This window comes from Pan troglodytes, chromosome 1 (assembly GCF_028858775.2).
Source record: "Pan troglodytes isolate AG18354 chromosome 1, NHGRI_mPanTro3-v2.0_pri, whole genome shotgun sequence".
Lineage (NCBI taxonomy): Eukaryota > Metazoa > Chordata > Mammalia > Primates > Hominidae > Pan > Pan troglodytes.
In genome coordinates, this window is record NC_072398.2 from 123,693,986 (window position 1) to 123,711,282 (window position 17,297).

The 17,297-nt window shown below is 36.4% G+C and overlaps 1 protein-coding gene across 6 annotated transcripts in view; it reads left to right on the forward strand.

Annotated features, from left to right (window-relative positions):
- Positions 1-17,297, forward strand: part of VAV3 (vav guanine nucleotide exchange factor 3) — a 401,666-nt gene that overhangs the window by 328,635 nt on the left and 55,734 nt on the right. For all 6 annotated transcript variants that reach the window (XM_016923622.3, XM_016923599.4, XM_016923612.4 and 3 more), the window contains one exon: positions 1,191-1,327. In XM_016923622.3, coding sequence (XP_016779111.2) covers positions 1,191-1,327 — 137 coding nt within the window. The remainder of the gene's footprint in view (positions 1-1,190; positions 1,328-17,297) is intronic.

Consider the following 17,297-nt stretch of genomic DNA (forward strand, 5'->3'; position numbering starts at 1 on the left):
GTCCCAGCAGCTAAACTGGGGTGAAGGGCACAGTATTTTTCAACCTCTGCCTCCTGATTGGATTGATAAACATGTGTTGACTAAAACTTTTCTAGTCTGTTCAGTTTATAGCCACACTTGTTTTTCTCCTTCTGGCATGTTGTTCAAAAGAATTTTGAGGACTTTAATAAACTGTTTGCTGAAGCATTTCATGTAGCTTTTGAGAGTTTTCTAGGTAACTTGGACATCTAGAACTGAATGACAGTCATTCATCCTTCTTTACATGTTTAGTGCAGCATTTTCAGCCAGTTACAGCTTCACCATGGTTAATCATTAGAATAAAAAGTCCTGAAGCTTAATAAAGGCTTCAGTCCTTAAATGTGCAAAAAATATCATGTTTGTGAGTGGACCTCTCTTAGTTGGGAGCAGTTTCACCTGTAAATGAATAAGTGACTGTGAGGTTGTCCATTGTGACCAGTATTGCTGCACCTAGACCCATGTTCAATTGAAGCTGCTGTTCTCTCAGAAATGAAATAGTGAACTGAGGCCTTCATTGCACATTCAAAGAAATACAAAGAGAAGGAATGGATCTGTATTTCAAATATCATTGGTGCTATTGGCTTAGACATATTCCATTTATTGGGTCTGTTTTGCAAGCCTAAATTTGAGCCTGAAGAGTTTCTCCGTATGAATGTCTTAAGTATTGCAGTGGCACATCCATCACCTTTTTGCTTTTGAATTACAAAGTTAACCTTAAGATATGATCCATATACTGGGCAATGTGATACATACACAGAAAGGGTGAGCCTCCTCAGTGATGAAATCAGCCAGTGCCCAAGAGGAAAGTAATAGGCAGAAAGGATAGAGTTGATGAAAAAATGGATTCTTTTCCATTAAACTGTACGTGATGTGTTTTTTATGAAGCGCAGGCATCAGCTGAAGGAGAAATATTTTTTCAACTAAAAAGAGATTGATGGTAAGGGAGAGGAAAACTATGTCAGGGATCATGGGATAAATATGTGTCTTATTCTATTACCATCTCATATAATGAGAAAGTTGAAAATCATTCTATTATAGTTACTTAAAATGTTTACTTGGACTTGGTGGTATTAACACTTTTTAATGTTAATAATGGCATTTTTTGTAAAGTTCATGTAGACTTCATGCATCATTGTTTTCTCAATTCTAAAACTTGTTTGGCTTATTTTCAGGTTTACCAAAGATGCAGGTCATTAGGAACTATTCTGGAACACCACCCCCAGCTCTGCATGAAGGACCCCCTTTACACCTCCAGGCCGGGGATACCGTTGAACTTCTGAAAGGAGATGCACACAGTCTGTTTTGGCAGGTACTGTTGTTGCAGGAAAGGGGTCCTGATGCAGACCCCAAGAGAGGGTTCTTAAATCTTGCCCAAGAAGGAATTCAGGGCGAGTCCACAGTGCAAAGCAAAAGCAAGTTGATTAAGAAAGTAAAGGAATAAAAGAATGGCTACTCCGTAGACAGAGCAGCCCCGAGGGTTGCTGGTTGCCCATTTTTATGGTTATTTCTTGATGAAATATTAAACAAGGGGTGGATTATTCGTGTCTCCCCTTTTTAGATCATATTGGGTAACTTCCTGACGTTGCCATGGCATTTGTAAACTGTCATGGTGCTGATGGGAATGTAGTAGTGAGGACGACCAGAGGTCACTTGGTTTTGGTAGGATTTAGCTGGCTTCTTTACTGCAACCTGTTTTATCAGCAAGGTCTTTATGACCTGTATCTTGTGCTGACCTCCTATCTCATACTGTGACTTAGAATGCCTTAATTGTCAGGGAATGCAGTCGAGTAGGTTTCAGCCTCATTTTGCCCAGCTCCCATTTAAGATGGAGTTGCTCTGGTTCACACGCCTCTGACACTATCCGAATTACAGTTTGTTAGATTTAATGCATGATTCATTACTGCTTAAAGAAAAATGACTCTTGTCTTTAGAAACTGCATGCTTTCAGCTTCAGAAACTTTACATGATATGCGGAAAATATTTTTTATTAACCTTTTTTATATTTACTAATGCCAAAGTAGCAACAAAAATTGGAACACTAGAGAAAAATACTATCGGTGCTGTGGGGTCATAATTATCATTTTTATTAAAAATTCCTACTTTACCAGAGCATTTTTTCCAAACCGAGGACCTCTGGGTATGATCTAATTTGCATGGCTTTAATATATTAACAGTTCACTTCAGGGGAACTACCTAATTAGCTTGCCTATGGCCATTTCTGACCATATTTGCTTTTTGCCTACCCACAGTAATACCTGGAGTTCTCAGAGGTGCTCTGGGCATTATTCATAAAATCTATGAAATGTGAAAAGTAAGTGAGCATGTTGATGTTTGCCCACGACGAAATCTCTCTTGGCCGGTGGACCTTTTTATTTGGTTGAAACTTTTTTTGAACTTAGGTAAATATGGTATTATGTTAAGATTGAATAAAGCTGTTCATTAAATTCTCGAATTTCACGTGTATGTTAGAAATATTTCCCAATGATGTTGAGGAAAGAATTCGTTAAAAAATCTATCGTGCATTGAGGGAAAAATAAGTGAGGACCAACAGAAAGGTTATCACGAGTGAAATGTGGTTAGAGGTAAAAAGAGAGAAATCAGAGAAAAGACTGTTGGATAATAATCAATTGTGCACATGCGGAAGGGACAGCTATTTTATTTGCTTAAATCTATTTTATTGTCTGTCATCTTGTTATATAAGAATGCCCAAAGATTGAACATTTGTCTCTAACCACCATTTCAATTGTGGTAGCCAGTGATTTTTCCAAAGCTCCACCATTCTTCTTAAGTATCCCACTCCTTCCAAACTTCATCCTTCCCAGAAAAAGAAAAGAGAGAACAACAGACTTGAATTCTACCACCTCTTCAGACCACTTCTGTGTCTGTCAGCCTAACCAGAAAGCATACTTGCATTTGTAGCCATAAGGTTCCTCACATTCAAGACTTATCTTTCTTCTTGGACTTTTTATCCCGTATTCCATCAGCTGACTTTTGACTCCTAAATTTTCAACTTCATTCTCTCCACTGGCTCATTTTCTATAGTATATAAATATGCTCAATCTCCTCCCATATTAAACACATAACTCAGCCTTTTGTCTGGTCATGCCAGACACTCTCTCACCCTCTTCCTCTCCACAACCAAAGCTAAGCTTGTTGGGGAAGTAGTCTATGCTCACTTTCTACCACTCCATGTCCTATTCATAAGCCAGCCTCTTGCAGAAACTACTCCTTCTTGGATCATTAGTGCAACTTTATATAAAAACAGCTTTGAGATGGATGGTAAACTGTGCATAGTTTAAGTGTACAATTTGATAAGTTTGAACACACACATACGTACATACATATATATAAGTGAAACTATCACTATAATCAGGATAATAAACATATCCAATATCATCCCTAAAAGTTTTTGTGCCCCTTGGTAATCCCTCCATCATGCTCCTTCCTGTTGCTTTGTTCCGCCTCGCCCAACAACCCTCAGCAACCACTGTTCTGCTTTCAGACTAGAGATGAGTTTGTATTTTTTTAGAATTTGATGTGCATCACATAGCATATATTGTTTTTTGTATGGCTTATTTCACACAACATGATTATCTTGAGATTCCATCACGTTGTTATGTGTAATGATAGTTCTTTCTTTTTATCGCTGATTATCGTTCCGTGTGTGGAGATAGCACAATTTGTTTACCCGTTAACCTGTTGATGGACTTTCAGGTTGCCACTAGTTTTTGGCTATTGCAAATAAAGCTTCTATGAACATTCAAATATAATTCTTTGTATGGACATAATGCTTTTATTTTTCTTAGGTACTAATGCCAAGAGGGGAATATATAGATCATATGTAGATATACATTTAAGTTTTTGAGAAATTATTAAATTGTTATTCGAAGTGCCTATACCATGTTACATTTCTCCCAACTGTATTTGTGAGTTTTAGGTGCCTCTTATCCTTGCCAACATTTGGTGTGGTCATTCTTTTTTTTTTTTTTTTTTTTTTTAAATACAGGGTCTTCCTCTGTTGCCCAGGCTGGAGTGTGTGGTACAATCGTAGCTCACTGTAGCCTCAAACTCCTGGGCTCAAGCCATCTTCCCATCTCAGCCTCCTGCGTAGTTGGAACAACAGGCATGTATCACCATGCCTGGCTAATTTTTTAGAGATAGTGTCTAGCTAAGTTGCCCAGGCTATTCTCAAACTCCTGGCCTCAAGCATCCCTCCCACTTCAGCCTGCCAAGTAGCTAGGATTACAAGCATGAGCCAGTCTTTTAAATTTTATTTATTCTAGCAGGTATATAGTGGTGTCTCATTGCAGTTTTGATTTGCATTTCTTTAATCATTAATTCATTAATAATGTTGAACATCTTTTTGTGTGCTTGTTTACCATCTATATAACTTTGCTGGTGAAGTGCTTGTTCAAATATTTTGTCAGCTTTTTAATGAGCCATGCATTTTTTTATTATTTGGCTTTGAGAGCTCCCTAGATATTTTGGGTAAAAGTCCTTCATAAAATATTTTATTTCCATATGCTTCTCCTAACCTGTGGCTCTTTTTTTTATTCTCTTGATAATGTTATACATAGAACAGAAGTTTTTACCTTTGATGTAGTCCAATTTGTTAATTTGTTCTTTATATGGATCAATATAGGAAAATTGACATCCTAACAAGACTGAGTCTTCTAATCACTGAACATACTATACTCCTCATTTATTTAGGTCTTTAATTCTCAGAAGTGTTTTGCAGTTTTCAGAGTTAAGGTCATATACATCTTTTGTCATATTTATCTGTAATTATTTCATATTTCATTTTGATGCTATTATAAATGAGTTTTAAAATTTTAATTTCTGTTGTTCATTGTGAGATATAGAAATACAATTGATTTTTGTATGTTGATCTCTTATTCTTTAATTCTTATTAAATTCAGTTGTTCTTGTAGCTTTCCTTATGTAGAGTCCAGCAGATTTTGTAATATAGACACCATGTTTTATTCTTCCTTTGCAATCTGATTGCCTTTTATTTCTTTTTCTTGACTTGTAGCAATGGCTAGAATGTCCAGTAAAATGTCAAATAGAAGTCATGAGAGAGTATATCCTTGCCTTATTCCAGATCTTAGAGGAAAAACATTAAGTCTCTTACCATTAAGTATGACATTATCTGTAGTTTCTCATAAATGCCCTTCATTAAGTTGAGGACATTGCCTTGTATTCCTAGTTTGCTGCAAGTTTTCATCAGTAATAGATGTCGGATTTTTCTCAAATGCTCTTCTGCATCCATTGAAATGATGATATAATTTTTGTTTTTATTAATGCGGCAAATTTGACTTTCATAGTTAAATCAATATTTATTTTCTATGATTAAATCCCAAGTGGCAATTATATATTATCTTTTTTATATATTGTTTCATTTTCATGTAATACCTTTGTCTGGTTTGGATAATAATGTAATGTTCAAGGAATGAATTGGGATCTAGTCCCTTCTCTTCAACTTTCTAAAAGAGATTTATAGAATTAGCATTATTTCTTCCTGAAGTGTTTCGTAGAATTTACTAGGGAAGCTATCTAGGCCTAGAGTTTCCTTAGTGGAAGGTTTTGTTTTGTTGTTTGTTTGTTTATTTTGAGACGGAGTCTCGCTCTGTTGCCCAGGCTGGAGAGGCTGGAGTGCAGCGGCGGGATCTTGGCTCATTGCAGCCTCTGCCTCCTAGGTTCAAGCAATTACCGTGCCTCAGCCACATGAGTAGCTGGGATTACAGGTGAACGTCACCATGCCCGGCTAATTTTTGTACTTTTAGTAGAAATGAAGTTTCACCATGTTGCCCAGGCTGGTCTCAAACTCCTGACCTCAAGTGATCTGCCCTCCTCAGCCTCCCAAAGTGCTGGGATTACAGGCGTGAGTCAGCACGCCTGGCCTAGAAGTTTAAAAAAAAAAAAAATTATAAAACAAACATATGGCTATTCAGGTTACTTGCTGCTTCTCCTCGAGTGAGTTTGGTAGATTGTGGTTTTCAAGGAATTTGTCCATTTTGTCTAAGTTGTCAAATTTAATGGCATGAATTTTTATTCATAATATTTCTTCATTATCCTTTTAATGTCTATAAAATCTGTGGTTGTATTATCCATCTCATTCCCGATATCAGTAATGTATCTCTTTTTGCCTGGTCAGCCCGACTAGATAGGTATGCATTTTATTGATCTTCTAATAGAACCAGATTTTGGCTTTATTGGTTCTATTGTTTTTTTCCCCTATCATCGATTTCTGCTCTGATTTTTATTACTTTCTTTCTATTCTTTTGGGCTTAATTTGCTCTTCTTTTGCTAGTTCGTTAAGGTAGGGTGTTTGCTCACTGATTTGTGTACTTTCCTTTCTTTTGCTAGTATAGTTAGTTAGTACTGCAAATTTCTTTCTATGTGCTACTTTGCTGCCTTCCCAAAATTTTGCAAAGCTGTTTATTTTCATTTTCAGTCAGTTCAAAATATAGATGGTCCTTGCCTTATGATGGTTTGATTTAATGATTTTTCAATTTTATGATGGTGTAAAAATGATACACATGCAGTAGAAACTATACTTGGAGGGCCCATGCAACCATTCTGTTTTTCACTTTCAGTACAGTATTCAATAAATTATATCAGTTTTCAATATTTTATTATAAAATAAACTTTGTGTTGTATTATTTTGCCCAACTGCAGGCTAATATAATTATTTTGAGCATGTTTAAGGTAGGCTAGGCTAAGCTATGATGTTCAGTACAGTAGATGTATTAAATGCATTTTTGACTTATGATACTTTCAATATTCAGTGGGTTTATCAGGGCATAACCCCATTATAAGTCAAGGAGCATCTGTACTTTCTAATTGCTCTTTCAGTTTCTTCTTATAGATTGCTTAGGAATACATTAATTAGCGTTGAAATATTTAGGGATTGCCCAGACATATTTAGAATTATTTTATGGCCCATCTCCACTGTGGAGTTTCTATTCTAATCTGCTGTTGCATGATATCTGAGATTACCTTCTAACTGATCTCACCTCCAGAATCTTATGGTTTATTGTGGCCATAATCCACATCACTGCAAAATTCAAATGCAATTCCATAATTTCTTGTTAAAGTCTTTCAGTGTCTTCCTTCTAACCAGGCAGAATTGCCTCTTATTTATTCTTTCCTTATAGTAATGATGACAACAATAGCACCAACAACTAATGTTCACTATGCATTTTTATGTACAAGGTAGAGTTTTAAGAATATCTTTGTTAATACCCATGATACTAATGAAAATTCTATAAAATGAATTACTATTATTATCCTCAATTTATAGATGAGTGAACTGAGGCACTGTGAGGTTGAATAGTCTGCCCAAAGACACACAGCTAGTAACTTAGCAGAGCTGTTATTCAGACATAGGAATTCCGGCCAAGAGTCCAATCTCTTTACTATTACACTCTAGCACTTCTTTTACAATCATGTTATTTATGATGAAGCTCATGCTGCCTTCCTAAACGTCATGCACCTTAGGGATATTGGGATGGTGGCTGTCTTTATACTAATTAAAGAAACTAGTTTTGTGAGTTTCTTTCATTGTCACCATCAAATTTGTGGCAGTGTTTCGTTTTGTGATTTTTTAAATAATTTATTTTATTATACTCTAAGTTTTAGGGTACGTGTGCACAACGTGCAGGTTTGTTACATATGTATACATGTGCCATGTTTGTGTGCTGCACCCATTAACTTCTCATTTAACATTAGGTGTATTTCCTAATGCTATCCCTCCCCCCTCCCTCCACCCCACAACAGGCCCCAGTGTGTGATGTTCCCCTTCCTGTGTCCATGTGTTCTCATTGTTCACTTCCCACCTATGAGTGAGAACATGCGGTGTTTGGTTTTTTGTCCTTGCGATAATTTGCTGAGAATGATTGTTTCCAGCTTCATCCTTGTCCCTACAAAGGACATGAACTCATCATTTTTTATGGCTGCATAGTATTCCTTGGTGTATATCTGCCACATTTTCTTAATCCAGTCTATCATTGTTGGACATTTGGGTTGGTTCCAAGTCTTTGCTATTGTGAATAGTGATGCAATAAACATACATGTGCATGTGTCTTTATAGCAGCATGATTTATAATTCTTTGGATATATACACAGTAATGGGATTGCTGGGTCAAATGGTATTTCTAGTTCTAGATCCCTGAGGAATCGCCACACTGACTTCCACAATGGTTGAACTAGTTTACAGTCCCACCAACCATGTAAAAGTGTTCCTATTTCTCCACATCCTCTCCAGCACCTGTTGTTTCCTGACTTTTTAATGATCGCCATTCTAACTGGTGTGAGATGGTATCTTGTTGTGGTTTTGATTTGCATTTCTCTGATGGCAAGTGATGATGAGCATTTTTTCATGTGTCTTTCAGCTGCATAAATGTCTTTTGAGAAGTGTCTGTTCATATCCTTCGCCCACTTTTTCATGGGGTTGTTTGTTTTTTTCTTGTAAATTTGTTTGAGTTCATTGTAGATTCTGGATATTAGCCCTTTGTCAGATGAGTAGATTGCAAAAATTTTCTCCCATTCTGTATGTTGCCTGTTCACTCTGATGGTAGTTTCTTTTGCTGTGCAGAAGCTCTTTAGTTTAATTAGATCCCATTTGTCAATTTTGGCTTTCATTGCCATTGCTTTTGGTGTTTTAGACACGAAGTCCTTGCCCATACCTATGTCCTGAATGGTATTGCCTAGGTTTTCTTCTAGGGTTTTTATGGTTTTAGGTCTAACATGTAAGTCTTTAATCCATCTTGAATTAATTTTTGTATAAGGTGTAAGGAAGGGATCCAGTTTCAGCTTTCTACATATGGCTAGCCAGTTTTCCCAGCACCATTTATTAAATAGGGAATCGTTTCCCTATTTCTTCTTTTTGTCAGGTTTGTCAAAGATCAGATGGTTGTAGATATGTGGCATTATTTTTGAGGGCTCTGTTCTGTTCCATTGGTCTATCTCACTGTTTTGGTACCAGTACCATGCTGTTTTGGTTACTGTAGCCTTGTAGTATAGTTTGAAGTCAGGTAGCGTGATGCCTCCAGGTTTGTTCTTTTGGCTTAGGATTGACTTGGCAATGCAGGCTCTTTTTTGTTTCCATATGAGCTTTAAAGTAGTTTTTTCCAATTCTGTGAAGAAAGTCATTGGTAGCTTGATGGGGATGGCATTGAATCTATAAATTACCATGGGCAGTATGGCCATTTTCACAATATTGATTCTTTCTACCCAGTTTTGTGATTATTATACAACAATTTATTATTTCTCATAATGCTATGGGTGATAAGGTGGTTCTTCTGCTTCAGTTGATGGTTGGGGTGGTGGGAGCAGCTGTAAGATATCGAATGCCTGTGTCCACAGGATTGGCAGTTAGTGTTAGCCTCTGTCTAGGAACTCAGCAGAGGCTCTCTGCACGTTGACCTTTTCAGTGGTTCCTTATCTTCCTCACAGCATGGTGATCTCAGGGTACTTAGACTTCCTATATGGTAGCTGGCTCCCAAGAGTGTAAAAGTGGAAACTGCTGGACCTTCTTAAGCCTAAACACCAGAACTGGTACAGAATTACTTTTGCCACTTTTTTTTGGTTAAAGCAAGACATGGCCAGCCCAGATACAAGAGGAAGGGGACCATACCAATCAAATACCAGGAGGTGTGGTTCACCAGGATACCAAAATAACAGTGTGCCACAGACAGAAAACATTTTGAAGCCGCATAAGCAGCCCTAAGAATAAAATGGTTTTGTGAGCTGTTCCAAGGGCACTGAAAGCCAATCAGTTTTTCACAACAAAGAAAGAGACAGGAAGTAGTCAAGCCAAACACAAAATGTTGAAGATCTTGGTGCGTATAAGTGGCTTGCAAAGTGTGGTGTTTGAGATCACTCTGAAGGTCATGCAGGAGTCCTAGAACCATGCCTAATGTATGCTTAGAGGCATTTAGCTTTAGAAAGATAATTTTGGAATTCATATTTTTCTAACCAAGCTCTGTTTCTTTTCATCTTTTTTTTCTTCAACCTTAGATTTGTAAAACTTAATTATGTATAGTGTCTTTTTTTCATTTATTCACTAATTTTTCCTATCACAGGTTTAGATGGTGCTTTCAATTATTTTCATGTTTTGAGATTCATTATTTCCTTCATTCCTCACAGCCACATAATGTTAAAAGTAGAACTATAATTGAGATTCTGTGACAACTAGCCCAGTGCCATTTTTTACTAAATGCTACTGCCTCCTATTCTTTCTAGACAAAAAGACATTATTAGTTGTCATTTCCTTTCAGCAGCCTATAAACTTGAAGATTTCCTGGTATAGTATTAGAATGGTTTTGGAGACACTTAGGAGAATCATAGGAGAAATGAGAACCCATGGATGACAATATATATGGGTATGTCTGGGGTATATGTAATGATTAGAAACAAGTAAGGCTAATGTTTAGAACAGAGAAAAACAACACATTTATTTCAGATAGCAAGTATGCATTGAGTGCCAACTCTGTTCACTACTCAGACACTGCTAACACTTCAATTATCAGTTCCTATCATTGGTTTGACATTAGGTCTCCTGTCTTTAGAAGAATCATTTTGCTTGCCAGCAGCCAGTAATATGTTTGAGTTTTTGCACACATATTTAAAGTTCATCTAGTGTTTCCCATACAGATGTAACTTGGGTCAGAATTGCGTTATGGATACTTCTAAGCCAATCAAAGAATTTTTAGCCAGCAAATGCTAGTTTTATTGAAATGAACCACTGGCAGTATGAGAAAAACTAAATTCAAGTCATGTATCTGTAGCCAAATAGCTATATGGCTTTGGTCAAGTCATTTAATCACTATGTAGCTTAGTTTCTTCATGTATTACCTGAGTGGGGCTATACCAGAGCAGTGCTTACCACCCTGACTGAATCACCTGGGGAGCTTTGCAATAATGTCAACACACAGCCTCACTTCCAGAGATTAAGACACAGATGGCCTTGGTTGAGCCCAGGCATAAGTAGATTTTATAAAACCCCAGATGAATCTAATGTGAGCCATTGATTTGATTATCTAATTGGTAAGAGTCCATGGTAATTTTGACACTATCCCCAGCTCACCGGTTGGTAATTGGTATTATTAAACGTAGCTACAAAATAAGGTGTTACACTTTTACACTGTTGGTGGGACTGTAAACTAGTTCAACCATTGTGGAAGTCAGTGTGGCGATTCCTCAGGGATCTACAACTAGAAATACCATTTGACCCAGCAATCCCATTACTGGGTATATACCCATAAGATTATAAATCATGCTGCTACAAAGACACATGCACACGTATGATTATTGCGGCACTATTCACAATAGCAAAGACTTGGAACCAACCCAAATGTCCAACAGTGAAAGACTGGATTAAGAAAATGTGGCACATATACACCATGGAATACTATGCAGCCATAAAAAATGATGAGTTCATGTCCTTTGTAGGGACATGGATGAAATTGGAAATCATCATTCTCAGTAAACTATCGCAAGGACAAAAAACCAAACACCGCATGTTCTCACTCATAGGTGGGAATTGAACAATGAGAACACATGGACACAGGAAGGGGAACATCACACCCTGGGGACTGTTGTGGGGTGGGGGGAGGGGGGAGGGATAGCATTAGGAGATATATCTAATGCTAAACGATGAGTTAATGGGTGCGGCACACCAACATGGCACATGTATACATATGTAACTAACCTGTACATTGTGCACATGTACCCTAAAACTTAAAAGTATAATAATAATAAAATTAAATTAAAAAAGAGAAAGTATACTAGAGTGGAAGAAGAAAATAAGAGAAAATTTAGATGTCTCCAAATTTCTTATTCTTTTACCAATTTTATTGTTATATAATCTTACAAATGTACTGTGTAGGGACCATGGAACAGCTAGCTGACTCTGCTAAACATGTATTATGCCTGCATTTTAATAAGTTTACAATTTTAGTTATAAAGGTTTAGTGATAAAATTGTAATACTCATATTTAAATGTATTATGATAACATAATACATTTTGTATAAATATAAATTTTATATATCTGTAAATAAAACAGTATATTTTATGTCTCAAAAAAAAATTAGGTGTTACAATACTTTGGCTTTGATAGTTACCAAATAAGGGGTACCTTTTTGACAAATTAGTGTATGATTTAAAAAATCACTTGCTAAACAATCTTTGTACTGAACTTGATATACTCTTCTCTAATTGAAAAAGCACTTAAGATCTTACAATGTTTCAAGGCTGTCATGATTAAATTAGCTTTTGTTTCATAGACTGGACATATGGAAGGTACATGTAGGAAACTGGGTTGAATCTGTACTTAATCAATGGCGTAATCTGGAATGCCATGTTTTTAAAAAAATTCTGAACAAAGACCTTTCCTCCTTATTGGGTCTAAATGTGGAATCATGTACTGGTTGATCCTTTGAAGCCATGTGTTTTTTTAGGCATGTTTACAGTGGCCCCTTTTATGTTAATTTGCTGATTTTCATACTCAAAGAAGACATGTACTTTATGGCTTGAATCCTAAAATATGTGACTCCTCCACTGGGAATGTGTTTTAATTGTTTTTGAGAACATAGTTTTTAAGCACCTCTTTTTGGTTCCTTCCTAATCTTCAGAGTGTACACACTTAGCTCTGGAGAAGCAAGTTATGTGTTTAGGAAATGATAGCTTATTTTGCTGAGTGTTACTGACTCTGCCATCTATAGCAGTGTGACTTTAAATAGATTACTACTCTGAAGTGGGCCTCAGTTTTATCTGTAAAGTGGAAGTAACAATCACCGCATACAAAATAAAGCAAATACACAAAGGAGTTCTAGCACAGTGCCCATTAAATAGTGGCTCCTATCCATCCATCCATCCATCCATCCATCCATCCATCCATCCATCCATCCTCCCATCCATTCTTCCATCCTTTTATCCTACCATTCATCCATTCATATACTTATAAAGTGCCTACTATGTAACTGACTGTGTTTCATGTTGGGAGAACCAGAAACTAGAGAACCCGTTTCTAACCTGGAGGCCTCCATGATGTAAGGAATGATCAGAACTCAGGATAGGTAATGCACCTGGTTTTCATTTTGAGTTTTTTAATTAAGGTTTTTGTAAATCATATTATTGCAAATATATCTAGCGTTAAACCTATAGATAAAAATCTAGAAAACTTATTGAGATGTTACAATGGCTTTGTATTTGATTTCAAAAATGTCTTTTGTACTAGTTAGGTGCTTTGGCTTATTTGGAAATTTTTGAGAAGTTATGCTTTCTGACCTGTTTTCTCTGTTTTTGCAAGTTGATGACTTCACTCATTAGTGTGGGAAGTCAGATTTTGTAGTAGACTGTCATGTTTTCCACATACTCTATGTCAGGAGAATACAAATTATCCTCTACTATATATCAGGAACTTTCTTTCTTTGAATAGCTATTAATTTAGTCTGTATTATTATTATAACAACAGTAATTTCTAATGCTATTGAATGAATGGGCTATCTGCATTTTCATTATTACTTCTTTCAAACAATGAATTATCAATTGAGCTGTAAAAATGTACTCTGTTCAATCTTTGCATTTCAGGATTCCTTTTGGCAGCATTTTCTTTTCTTCTTTGTCTTCTTCTTTTTTTCTTCCTCTTTCCTTGAAAGCTCTATAAAATTGCCTTCAAGTGAAATGAATATAAAATAGGAAATTGGCCATTTGGGGCACGTTTTCTAGTGCAGGTGTAAGGCATAGTTTTTACTAAGCCTAACAACATGCAGGACAATTCTGATCGTATCATCCAATTGATGATGATAAACATGTTGCTTTTAAGTCTTTGTTGCAATATGTGATAAAAAAGTCTTAGTAACTCCTGAGAATATCCTTCATGCTGGAAGAAATTGTTCATATTACAAACTTTATTTTCCCAGAAAAGATAACTATACTTATCACAAAGGAAGAGAGGGCAAGACAGAGAAACAGGCAAATGTAAAATTAAGCCATGTCATCTATGGTTTCTATTACAATAGAATGCATAGAAAACATAGAAATATGTGTTTTCTTCTTAGAATAAAGACTGTGAAACAGTGAGGATTCTGTGTCTTATATCATGGGGTTTTATTTGCTCCATTGTCATTTACGAATATCCAAATGTTCCACAGGGAGAGTTTTGTAAGCTAATTGGAAGCAAAAGGCAATTATAAGCAGTAGAACTGTAATCAGTGCCAAAAACAATATATATTTTTATTCACAATGCAAGTTAAATAACTTAGAAAATAGTTGTGATACTTCACGCTTACTAATCATACATCCACATGATCTTTATTCTAAGAAGTGAAAATGTTTTTACGCACATTCCGATTAATTCACAAGGTCTTCATAAAGAGGGTAAATGGAAAATCATGTTACCTTCATTTAGAACTGTGACTTTAAAGGGCCAAATTTATGACCTGTTTATAAAATTGCAGTTGTAGAGTAAAAACTAGAGTCCTTTTCAGACTTTTGGTCCCCTACTTTAGTTCTATATATTAGACCATTGTACTTTATTTTAGGAGAGTCATTTAATTTTCTAACACCTCTAAGAAAAACACACTTTTAAAAGCAGTTTTGTTATTTTTTGGTAGAAAAAGTAGTAAACAAAACATCACTTTATGTATAACTTTTTGTGTAACGGGAAGAGTCACACAGAAAATAAAAAGTCAGAAAGTAAGTTGAGCTTAGAGAGAACTTGGAGGTTATCAGGAGGAAGGAAGCATTTCTAGTCATGCTGATTTCAGAGGCAACGAACCTGGGGGCTGGTGGGCTCTTGACTTGGCCAGGGGCAACCAGGTGCTGGATTCCCTGCTACCATCCTCTCAGCCATCCAGACACAATGGTGATGAATGTTCTATAAGCTGGCCTTTGTCTTAGTTTACCTTGTCAATAATTTTTACTTCCCACAGGACTGCTGTATTTGGTCTTCAAACAGTCCAGGTGACTCGCTTTTTTTACAGATATTTTTTCTTCATTTTAAGCTGAATAGAAAAATGAAGGGCTGATTAGGGGGATCTTTTTCACAGGAGACCTGTTTTCTCAAACCTCCAACCATTGATGTATATGTTACCCTCTTCCTGGTTTTCCCTTTCACCCCCGTTCTGTCAGCTAAATCCTTCCTTATCATCAAGGCACAATACTGGGTTGCCTTTTCTGACGTCTTCTCAGAACCAAAAAGGCTTCTATCATAACACCCATCATACTGTGTCCTAAGGGTCTTTTTATCCTTCTTCCTGCCTGGTTAGAGCACTCCAGAAATATAAAAGCTATGGGTTTCATTACTTTATCTCAGTTCCTAGAATAAAATAGGCATTCAGTCCATAGGTCTGGAATGAATAAGCCTATTCAGAGTTGTGATCTCCATAAGGTGTTATTTACAAGTTTTCAAAGGAATTGTTTATTAAATTATACTTTATGATGTCATTTGAAAGACCATTAAAGTATTTTTTCATCTGTCAGATTTAAATATGCCTTTTTTCTCTCAGAATAATTTTAAAACTACTTAACATTGTTTCCTCAAATTTCTCATCTATAAAATGAGATTTTAATTCTTAAATGACTCATGGAGTGTTGTGAGACTCATAGGAAGTAAACTTGAAAAGAGATTGAAAAGGAGAAAAAAGTGTATTTGGGTATAATGATTAATGATTTCGAAAGACATGCTTTATTTTCCAGAAATGGAAAAATGATAATCAGGTATTTTTTGTTTCTGGTTTTGTTTTTAGGTTTCCTCTTCCCAATATTTAATGTGAAGAGTCCCACTGGCACATATGGTCTCATAGAAGACTATTCTGCCTTCCCAATTCTCATACCCAGTTTTTGAAATTTCTTTAATCAGAGATTAAACTTTTACTTCATAATTAGACATAAAAATGCAAATGATCAATTCTGAAGAGATTGGTTGATTTAAATAATCATCAGGGTAAAAATCATGAGCCCTTTTCTCAGAGCAGGTTTGATTGAGGAAGACCCAGGATACCTCACAGAGAGTGATGGAGATGGGGAAGGAAAGAGAGAGATGGGGGTTTACAGAAAACAAACGCTGCCTAGGGAATGTGACTGAGAACATAAGTGATCTGTGCAATAACGCACAACCCAGAAACCCTCTGAGCCTGGAGAAGGGAGGTGCAGCTGAGTGGAGTTAGTAGATCTTTCCCTCCAGCACCTCTCCCTGAAACTTCAGAAGTCAGTCACTTCAAAGGATTTTTTTCCTTTGCCCTAGATTAAAAGGAGACTTCTAATCCTTTCTAGACCACGCAACAATATTAGCTCCAGTAGAATTTTCTAAAGCTGTGTATTTTTCTTCCTGATCTAAAATTCAAGTGTTAGTCTGCATCATCATCAGAGGCAAAGAAGAACATTACAGAAATGTAAGAAAGAATCAGATCTCCTTTGTTAAGAAAACTGATTCCGGACACCAAAAGACTCATTGCTTTGGGTTATAAACCAGAGAGTAAACATTTCTTGGAACTGGTAAGTGTTTTTCCCCTTCAGATTCCTATCCAAGGGCATTTCTTCATGATGTCTCAAACTCAGATTTTATCATGGCAATGATCCTTTTAAGGCAGTGTTGGAGCTTGTTTTCCCAGTGTCCCGCTGTTCATCTTGGCTTTTCTTCTAAAGTGCCTCTTACCACTGATGTATTAACCCCATCCCTTGAGTAAAATCAGTAGAAGCCAAGGCAGAATTGAAACTGTGGCCATGGGGATAAAAAGCTATGTGAAAGTGTAGAGGCTCAGTCGGCATTAGTATGTCCTGTAATCATGAGACCTTGATTTTGACAGGTATTTGCCTGTAAATACTGAGTTAAATCAGAGTCCCTAATTACAGGAAAGGAGAAAAAGGCAGTGTGTGACTGCACTAGAACAAGGGAGGCCTTGGGAGAGATGATTATAGAAGATAATAGGCATTAGTAAAGGCCTGTAAGAAACATTTTCCCTGGGTGATTGTCAACTGGCTTTGATTAAATAGATCATAAACTGAATTTGCAGGAATGTTTCCAAGTGTACAGACTGTAGTATGGGAATTGGCAGGCCTCCTGACAAAGTGGGTGAGGTCCTAATTGTTAATTCTCAAAATGGGCATTTTTGGTTAACAATTCTTGTATTTTTCCAATACTTGGTACAGTGCAATGTAGGTTATGATGTACTTAGATGAGGATACTGCCATCTAAGTAGAAGTTCAGACAATGAAGTATTATCTCTTTTTTTTCCTGCAGGGTAAGGGAGTAACATTATGGGAGAAAGTTCTG